Genomic DNA, 10,776 nt, shown 5'->3' on the forward strand with positions numbered 1-10,776 from the left:
CTTAAATTCCCAGGTCTCATTCTGAGCCTAAGAGAACTTTTTTGACATTGCTACCGTAAATCCCCAGACTGAAATTCTTAAAAAGTTAGCAGTGTAAAATCCTTTCCTTCTAGGATATCCTAATAATACAAATGCTGTATTTGAACCTTCACGCAATCTAACACTAAACATAATTATTAATTAGTCTTTGCTTTCTTTGAGGTGTTACACAAAGGACTTGAAGGAAGATTCTGCAAGGAATATACAAATTAATGCCCTCTGAAAGATTCCTATTTGAAAATGTTTTCAATATGGGACCTTTTTCACAATGATATGATATTAGAGGGCATTGTTAAAAGGGAGAATTAATACTGTAAGTATATACTTATTTTAATCTACATTCAAATATGATGTTCCCGTATTTGTATTCAACAGGGAACCAGCTAAAAGTTGGGTATAAAGTAGCCATTTTAATGTAGTCTATGTATTAACTTTGTAAACTTCAATCACCGATCCTTAAATCTGCCTAGTGTCTTTTTCGTGTGACTGTGATTATTTTAGGGCTGCAGACCATTCCACTCAGCATTAATTAGCATAGAATATAACTGGTTTTCTACCCCTTATGTATCAATAGTTAATTTGGCATCTTTGCAGTGCATTCAGCTGTTCCTAGACTAGGACCAACGCAAAGTCACTTGACATTTACTAAAGTTCTCAGGCAGCTATCAGCACACCAGCAGGAACCATGTGGACATTGTATCACGGTAGGGAGCACCCCCATACTTTCTACCCTATAAATCTTACAGCCCTGCCTAAAAGTGTCCTTATTTATGAGTTTTTATACATTTGTTGAAAAAAAAATTAAAGCTCATATGCCAGACAATTATTAAATTCATAAGGCAGTGGAGATCAGTTTAATATCCTGTAACAGGAAATTTTCTTTCATTTGAAACAGAGAAGCTATCAGGTTATTGGAAAGATAACAGAAATATACATTTCAATTAATTCTTCATATTATAAAAGAACCCCTTGGGTCATCTTCAGCCAATGACTCAACTCAAATTAGAACTACTCACAAATATTCCTCACAGATTTCTGCTCACCTGCATGCCCACCTGTCATGTATTCAATATTTGAGTGACATAGTGCACATGGGTCGGTAGATAGGTTTTCTGTGGTAGTAGTTTCTCTCTGTAAAATGATACTGCTGGGCTTCATCCTTTCTTAAATAACGGTTCAATTGTACTGTCAATACAGCTGAGATCAAAGAAAAGTACCCCTGCTGTCATGTAGCAGAATTTCATTTTCTGTTTATTTTTCTGGGGTGCTCATACTTGATCCATCTTGCTCCAAGGCTTGACTAAAACATGTAATATATTAATATTTCATAACTTTAGAGTTTTCTGCTTTCTGTTCTCTCAGTCTATCTGTGTTTTAACCCTTCTTCCCTAATTTAATTGGATTCTACTCACTATTTTTAACACACAGTTGATCTCAAGCAAGCAGGAGCGAGACAGCAAGCAATCTTTTACTGTGCCACATGGGATTATAATTTCTATATACAGACTAGATTTGAGTTCTTATGCTCTCATCTGAAAGAAACCTAACAGAGTAATCTGCAGGATAAATAGTGTAGCTCCCACAGAGTGACAAGACTCCTAAGACAGTCCGACAAGAACCTGAACCTCTCGTTTAAGGGAGACTTGGTATTAGCAAGCCAATGCCAAAAGCGCAGCTCCATCTCCTCAGGCACCCCTACCAGCTTTTATTTAGAGCACTTCAATGTGTAGTATTTATCTCGTTCTCATTCCCCTCTTGTTTCCCCTAGCCGATTTTGTATTCAAGCATCAAACTCGACCATTTCCTGTGATGTCATACAAACAAACAGTTCACTTGTCCAAGCACAAGGTGACCACATAACATTACACCAATACATTGATTCTGCTTTTTTAGGTGTTGGGGAAGGGACCACTAAATATTCATAAAAATATTTGCTTTTAATTGGAAGAGAAGTAATACATGTTGTAATTATTCCATGAAACATTATTTGCCCTCGCTGTCAAAAGACTAACTTTCACACTGCCCTGGGTCATGTACTCTGTGCTACCCCGAACTTGGTCAGTTGGTGGTTTTATGAATGCTTCCATCTTTGTATGGCAAGGCAGGACTGAGGACACACGTGCTGCTGCTGGATGCCATCCCTCCTAAATAGAGGCAGTATTATTTTGTCACTGGTGTTATCAACGTTAAGGAGAGACCTGGATACTGCAGGCAGCAAGCAGCTATGTTCAAGAGGGACAAGTTCACACAAAAACTGCTGTCGTGGAGGTCATAGGTACATGCTGTTGATGCCTCTGACTTGGATATCTCCCAATCTCCTGAGCTCACTACACCCAAGTTAAACCCGTAGTGACTCCCAGGTGACAAAATCTGCAATCAAAGACAACTAAAAGGCATATCTTTAAAACCAAAACCAAACCAAAACAGAAAAAAAAACCCCAAACCAAACAGGTGCTTGCTGTTTAGGGTAATTATTCTCAGATAAAAGATTCCTTGCTCATAAAAGAAAGGCACAGATTACTGCTATCTACATTCCCCTTGGAGTACACACAGAAGGGCATTAAAATTCGCATGTTATATGCACACATTCATGATATTGATTGTGTACACTACATACCCTGACAATTTATCTTAAAGGTTCTGGTTTCCAATGATTGTTAAATTCATGAGACTATGGATAAATTAATATCTAAAAAAAGAGTTATTGAAGAAGTCAGCAAGGGTGCGAGTTCCTAGCAGTATGTTTTGAAAATCCTTAACACAAGGATTACAATCTGTCCCTGACTGTACCTACACCCTATTCTGTGCATGTGAGGCTCAGGTCCTGGCCACAGAAGCCCTCTTCCCCGCTCCCCACAGCTGCCATTCCTACTGGGGCTCCAGCGGCCACGGGCAGCTTCTCCTGATAGAACCGCTCTGCAATAGAATGGGAAGTAGGACTGGAATAGTCTGTTTTAAGAACAATTTCCTCTGCCATCTAGGCCTCAAGAACCATTTCCCTAAGCTTTTGTTCAGTTCTTATCAGACTATATGCCAGACTATATATGGGAATTCTTTTCAACATTGCAATTTAATTCTCTCTTTTCGTTTTATAATGCTACAAACTACTATGCTCTCAGTCATCTTGGTTCTAAAAACTGACACATCTGAATGACCAGAAGGCCTTGCCATGGACAAGACACTGAAATAACACAGGCAGAAAAGTGTAAAATAAAACATCTGTTTACCAAAGCCCTTACATGTAGGAAGGGAAAGAAAAATTTTGTAAGTGGAACAATTTATGAAAATGGGACTCTGCAATTATGAAGAAATATAAAGTATATATATGAACCAAAAATCTATAAGGTAAATCTTTGAATTGCCAATACAGAGAGAGAGAGAGACCTTGAGGGTAGGGAATCTGAAAGGTGTTCACGCAAGTTACAAAGATCCATTGGCTTTAATTGGAGGCACTCACATCTACATTATGTAGATAACGCAAGCTGCTGGCAGCATAACTGCAAAAACTTTACACGCATTTTTTCTTACACAATTTCCATGTTACTGTTTTTTCATTTCCATTTTTACTATAAGCCTGCTTTTAAGAGCATAACATTTTTTTCCATTAGAGCATCGTACTTGTAAACAAAAACAAAACAAAACCCATGAATTTCTTTCATGTGGAGTTCCATAAAGAATGGGATTTGTTTCCCTCAGTTTCTGTCTCTTTTGTGGGGTTTAAGTTAAAAGAAATACAAATAGCTTTTTAAAATTCCTTTGCCACGAAGTATACAGATATGAATCAATCACATTAATGTCTGGAAGGCAAAATATCAAAGTTCTGCTTCCAAGTCTGTCACTGGTTTATTGCAAGACCCACATTAAACCTCTTTTTCTGCATCTGTAAAATGGAGATAATAGCTGCCCTGCTTTATAAAAAATATGGAAACCAAGGTGCAAGAAAAAGTCTAGAGGTAAAAAAAAATTAAATTTATGTACATAAATACTTTTTTTCCTTATGTGGCAATATCTAAAGGTATCTCTGAGTACTTCTAATAAATAGAGCAAAAACATACCTTTCTTTTTTGACAGAGGAGATATAGGGAGGTCAAAGGGCACCTTTTATTCTGAAAACACGCTACATATCCAGTTAGAGGAGAGCAAGCACACACATACATACATATATAAGTAAATGAGGGCAGACTGCCCCAAGACACTCCTCATGAAGCATTCTTTTAAACCTAATGATTGGAACCTGAGAAGGTCCTTCATTTTCCTTTTAAGTATAGGAAATCCTCTCTCTGTGTCCCCAGCATTATCACTTGAAAAAGATAATACCGATTCCAATTCCCTTTCTTTGAGATCTACAGATTGATTTATTAGGTATTTTACAATTCCCTTGAATTCCCTTTGTGGGGAAATTCCCACACCAGCAGTTAATATTTAATAGACACTTAGATATCATGGTGCCAAGTGCAGAAAAAATGACTAGAAAATTTCAGTAAAAACTGTATTCAATTAAGACAGCAAGAAAATCAATAGGAGACCTTTGCACAGTTCTGCGATCTTTCACACATCTTTTCTGTTAAGTAACAGGGACGTAATGTCTCTTTCACCACCCAGCACAGAACCAAGTTAAATCTACGTACATAGTTCCACAATATATTTTGATATAACTTATGCTCTGCGTGTGTGCTGGGGAAAGCATCAGCTACTTACAACAGTCAATCAAATAAACTGAGTAACTCCGAGTAGCAGATAACAGAAGCAAAGTACTGATACACCAACAGAAAACAATGCTGATGACTCCAAGTTTACTCACCACAGTTAAGTATCAATACTGTGTACCAGATTTTTATTTAATTCTATATTTTAACTTAAAAACATTAAGAATGGTTTCAGAACCTACACAGGAGCCCCTCAAAATGAACTTCAGACAAGCGAAGGAAGAATTTCAAAAGTTTCATCAATACATAATTAGAATATTATGTTCTGTCCACTTAAGGCAAACAACATAATATTTGTATTATAAATTAGTTATATAAAAATACAGCTAATACTTATGTACTTAATATATTTATAGCTATATAGACAGTAGCTAATATATAGTTATATTAAAATATAGTTAATTATAAATTATAATATTAATTTGAAAGCAAGGTTGTACGGTACAGACCAGCACATCTGGTAAACACTCCAGATCCAAACCCAGCCTAAGATGACCATTTATTAGCATCTGTGGTATTTATTTGAATCAAATGGGAACTCCTTACAATGTGAATGAAGTGAAAGACAGGCATTTGCATTAAAGCTGGAAGAGTTGGATTCTTCCTTGAATAAGAAAAAAGAAAGAAGTCTTAAGCAGAAAACATCAGGAAAACAGGAGTCTGAGACGTGAATACACAAGAACACAGGAAGGGGCAATGGCCATAGATTTCAGCTTCAAATGTTCAAGCTGGAGACCAAGAAAAGCCACTCTTGATGAGTAGTATAGCACTGGAACAGGTTTCTAGAGAGGCTGTGAAATCTCTATCCTAGACTGTTTTTAAGATTTGGCTAGCCAAAGTCACAATATTCTGATAATATTCTATTCTAATAAACTAATCATGTGCAGGTCATATTATAGCTTTGAATCTCAGAAGGTTAGATTCCAGTGGTCCCTTCCCACCAATATTTCTACGATTAACAACTGGGAGAGAAAAAAGAAAAATAAGAAATACAAAGCGGAAGTATTCCAAAAGGCTTAGAATTAGTTTAAAAAAAAAAAAAAAAAACAATAACAACAAAAAAAAACCCCTTCCAGATTCACCTAAAACTTTTTAACTTATGATATATTTTAACGGTATATTTTTTATAAATATGACATAAAACAAATGTTTGATTGCATGAGGAACTGTCAATTCATACCTTCTTTATCCAGATCACACATTTGGAATTACAATCCTCCTCCTTCTTTTTTTTCTTTTTTTTTTTTTTGAGAAATCCCCAGTAGATCTCCTAAGTAGATATTCTTCTGTTGTGATCAGAAAGGATACAAAATAAGAGGGCCACATTTTTTTTCTGTTTCTTCTCAGAATGGTTCAGGATTCAGCTTGAGTAACTACTTACTGACTGAAGTTGAAATGATTTTTCAAAATTTCTTGTTTCAAATATTGTATTTCCTTGCTTGGCAAGACTTTATTTTAGGATTACTATTTTATTCCATGGTTTCCAAGATTCACCATCATTATGCAGCTATATCCATCACAAACAAAATGTTCAGCTTTACGTCAAGATCAGTTATGTTTTATTTAACTGAAGAAAAGCAAAGTGGCAGCCTTCTTTCCTTGTGATCTTTTATTTTGCATGCTTCATGTTTCTACTCAAGTTAGCCCATAGCTTCCCAGCTGCCTTAAATCAATCTTGAACATGTTCTGCCACTAAAAACACCAGATTCCCCTTCTGCCCACATCCACACATTTTTACCATATTTTTGTTAACTGTGGAAATTGTTTGGCTGCACAGTAGGCTGGAATTACACATGCATCTGAGGGAAAATAAAGAGTATCTGATAAGGACAGTGACCTAACTTACAATATGGCCACATAATCTGTAACAACCACAGAAAAGAGATGGGGACAAACTCTTGTGGTAAGGCCAGGGGAAGGGGCAGGGTGCCACCTTTTCATAACTGTTGGCCAAGTCAGGCCAACTTTGGAGCCACATATGTCTCGTCCCCCCCATTTATTTATTTACGTACTTGTGAATACATATATACAAACCCACTGTTGGTGACTCACCAAGTTTCTGTCAAAAAATGCAACCATCAGACCCTCCAGATAGTTTAAGGCCAAGACTTGAAAAACTATTGAATTCAATTTGGCTATCCTCAGGCACAGTTCCACCAGCACAACAGTTCAACTGCCTTTGAGCAGACTCAGCGCTGGCCCACTCTCATCTATGCTTAAGCATACTCTTTTCAGAAACTCGTCCATGCCAGAAGCCTTACAGTTTACAGATGAACGCTTCTGGCAGCAGGAATGGCATGCCATTTACCTCAGGTGGGTGGCTGACACTACCACCCAAGTAGTGTAGGCTTCTGCTCTCCCCTCTTCCTTGCTGTGACTGCAGCCCTCAGAATTTAATGTATGAAGGATTTAAAAAAAAAAACAAAACAAAACCAAACCAAAACAAAACAAAAAAAACACTGAGAAGACCAGCCTTAAAATTAAGACCAGCCTTAAAATTAAGATGCAATTTCAGTTTGACACAGAGCTGCTGGTTCCAAACAGAATGAGCGTACTCTCTACAGACTGTCTGTAACGCCTCTACCCAAATACCTCCATCTTCATCTTCCCCAGTTCTCTGGTAATCTTGATAATATCCAATCTCTTAAACAGGAATTCAGTTAAAACTGGAGCTCGAAAAGCTGAAGAACATTATCTTGATTCCTAGTGAGACTTTTTGCTTGTTCAAAGGCGGTAAAAATGCTTTAAGAGACTGAATGGTGAACTGGACATAGCACAAAAGGACTTTTTCTCATTTACATATAGAATAACTACCAGATAAAGACTAATCGTATAAAAGCTGGTTAAGTCATGGGAGTAAAAAGATAAAATTACTTTGGAGACACACAAAAGGGGCGTGGGAATGGAAGGCAACTGAAATTTAAAAAATTCAAAGATTATTTTCCACATCTGAGCTCTTCAAACATTCCCGCAGGCAAGTGGCAAGGGTGAAGACCTTTAAATAAGTAACAGAGATTTAGTGAGTAGCTTGTCATCAGAATGATGAATGTAGCTAGTTAAAGTTATTCCTAAGGAAGAGACTTTTTATGCCTTAGGATTTGTGGACTTGGCTAATAAGAGAACAATTAAGTGGCAGAACAATAGCTATTCAGGAAGGACGTAAAATGAGCAAGAACAGATGTGGTCTCACAGAAAACTAAATAGGCACTTCAGAACCTATATGACTACAAAATATCACCTGCCTACCGAACAAAGTTAATACAAAATAAAACCCAGTACAATTTTCTTGAGTCATAAGATGTGGGGCTTTTTCTGCACTTTATGAACATACGTCTATTAGCTTTTCCAAAAAGCACAGCATGAGATCGGTCTTTGGAGGTTTCCCCCAGCCAAAAGAGTTTGGTTTTGTTTCTTTAAACAAAGTAGCATAACAAGCTCTTACTCAACATTTCCTTTTCAGTTCCTGCAAATATATAAAGACTCCAACAGAACCATGAAAATTTTGACTTTGTTTGTGACCTTCTAGTAATAACACTCATATTCAAGAAAGAAAAGATAGCTACGATCCCTAGTTACTCTTCAAGCTTCTGAAAAATCTCTGAAATTTCATCACAAAGAATAACTCTGATACAGAAATTATTTGATTAAATAAAATCCCTACATATTCGAGGCATACATTCAGTAAGGAATTACACAAAGCAATACCTTTTCACTTCATCTGGACTGAGAACTTAAAGGTCAAAAAAATTTTTTTTCTGTTTGTTGGCCTTGGTGAGTTCTGATTTTTCCTCACCCCCACGTGATACAGCCTAGAAGAAGGGGTTTACAGATTCTGCTATATGTATGAAGACTGCCTGTATTTACCTAGTTTCATCCACAGGGTGTGTTTCCAATTTTACATTAAAATTTATCCAGCTATACAAAGACCTATATCTTTTAGACAAACTTCTTCAGTAGCTAGTTTAAATCTTATTTACTGTTGTTGCTATCCTGTTCATGACTAATAAACCTGTAATAATCCAGAACAGCTGTCAGCCAACAGGTGCTGCTGAAAAACATTGAAACACAGTGCCATAAACTGGAATCAATTTTGTGTCCTTTACTCTTACAACCAGGCAAGCAGAAGAACTGCAGCATTTTTAATATTACTTTTAATACCTTCCAGAAACTTAGGTGGGAGACAAAACCTTATTGTACATTCAAGTAAGAACACCCTACCATAATTACACTTGTTATAGCTACACATTTTATGAGATTTGTAGAGAAGCTACAGCAAAGGTATTCCTCTGAAGGCTGAATGCAACTGACAGGCGGTGAGGTGAACGCAGAACATTCAGAACGTTCTTGAAAATGGTGACTTGAGTTTCATTAAGTTCTAGAGCATGTTCACTTGCAAACTTGCAATCCAAAGCCAGCTACAAAGGAGGTTTAATTTATCATCATAATTATTTTTTCCTAAGTTAACTCTTTGTGCTTCAAGGCTTTTCTTGAACTGCATTGACAGACAGTGAGAAATGAAAGTCCATGTAAGTAATGATTCTATGTCTAACAAAACCATTGTTCATGATACTAAACATGTAATAATACAAGAGTGATGTAGTCAAAATTATCTTCTCTGAACTTCACTTTAAAGTTATTCTAATTATTCTAATTCAGTAGGAAGAAAGAAAAAAAATAACTTCTCAAAATTGCATATTATCCTGAAATTGAAATCAGAAGTATTCAGCATTTCATTTATTCAACTGGTGCTTTGATCTTGCAAATAAAACACATTAAACCAGCAATTTTTATATTCCTGACAATAAAATATTACGATTAACAGAAAACTTTTTCTAAAATCCTAAATATTTTCATGAAATGACCAACATTTTTAATGCTAATTTGCAATATGTCACGTGTAGTCATTAAGGGGTGTTACACAGCCTTGTTGTATATTCACTCTTCCCAGCTACGCATTCTCTCAAAGGCCTTCAACCTTGTTAGCAATTAGATTTTATTGTTCAGCTTATCAGCCTTGCACTCTGTGGAGACCCAGAAACCAGTCAGTCAAGACACCACTACAAATATGTAAATCTAAACATACTAATAACCCACACAAAATTTCACTTTTTTTTTTTTCCCCTTATAGTTCTAGTATTATTTCAATGAAAGGCATAGTCCAAGGAGAGTAGGAACCAACCTCTCCAACTGATAAAATCTACATTCTCTTGCTGTTCATTTCCTTGGCAGATGCAGCAACAGACCCGGCCACTCAACTGCAAGAACTTCATCTTTTGCTATATCCAAATTATCTCCACCTCCAAGGGAGCTTCGCTTGTTAATCCCCTTTTTTTTTTTTTTTTCAAAGACAAACTCAACAGTGTGTTCTAACTTTATTTCTTCAATTACCTATTAATTTGGTTTTTTTTTTTATTTTTCTGCTCATTTTGTCATGTTCAGAAGATTCTCTTTAGAATCTTGAACTAAGAACCACATAATCAAATATATATTTTCCTTACAATCGTTTCAATATTCCAACAGCCTCAAATGCTACTTGTCAATTCGTGTAATTTTGCATATACCCTACAGAATATGCACGTTATGGATATTTTCCAACACGCAAAACCAGTTGTGCAACTGAAAAAGTAACACCGAAGTGACCTCCCCAAACATTCAGAAAGCAAAGTATATACATATTTTTATATATCTCAGCTCTAGCATAATTATCATAGATGGATATCCATTTTTCAAGTGATCTGTGTCCAAGTAAATCTAATTAAAATATCCTGTCTTCAGATAGAGAGTGATCTAAGACGACACAGTTTTCAAATTTTCATTCTTTGTTTCATGCATAAATCAACTTTTCAAACCTAAATTTGTAAGGAAGAAGACAAAAAGGTAGCTTTACCTGTACAAACATCAGGTATTTTTTGGCTAAGTTCTGTTAACAGGCAGAATTAAATTATGTTCCTTAAGAGATACCTCCTAACACAAGTAGGCTGAGTTGTACTATGTAGACACCAAATTCTTGCCACAGTTTTAGATGAGAAAA

The 10,776-nt window shown here is 36.2% G+C and overlaps 1 protein-coding gene across 1 annotated transcript in view; it reads right to left on the reverse strand.

The window, feature by feature from the left end:
• LAMA2 (laminin subunit alpha 2) overlaps window positions 1-6,488 on the reverse strand; it is a 318,297-nt gene extending 311,809 nt beyond the window's left edge. The window contains exon 1 of the mRNA XM_082480248.1: window positions 5,926-6,488. Within this exon, the coding sequence (XP_082336374.1) occupies window positions 5,926-5,947 (22 nt within the window). The 5' untranslated portion in view covers window positions 5,948-6,488. The remainder of the gene's footprint in view (window positions 1-5,925) is intronic.
• Window positions 6,489-10,776: the final 4,288 nt, after the last annotated feature.

The sequence above is a fragment of the Vanellus vanellus genome (genome assembly GCF_965231255.1).
Source record: "Vanellus vanellus genome assembly, chromosome: 3".
NCBI lineage: Eukaryota > Metazoa > Chordata > Aves > Charadriiformes > Charadriidae > Vanellus > Vanellus vanellus.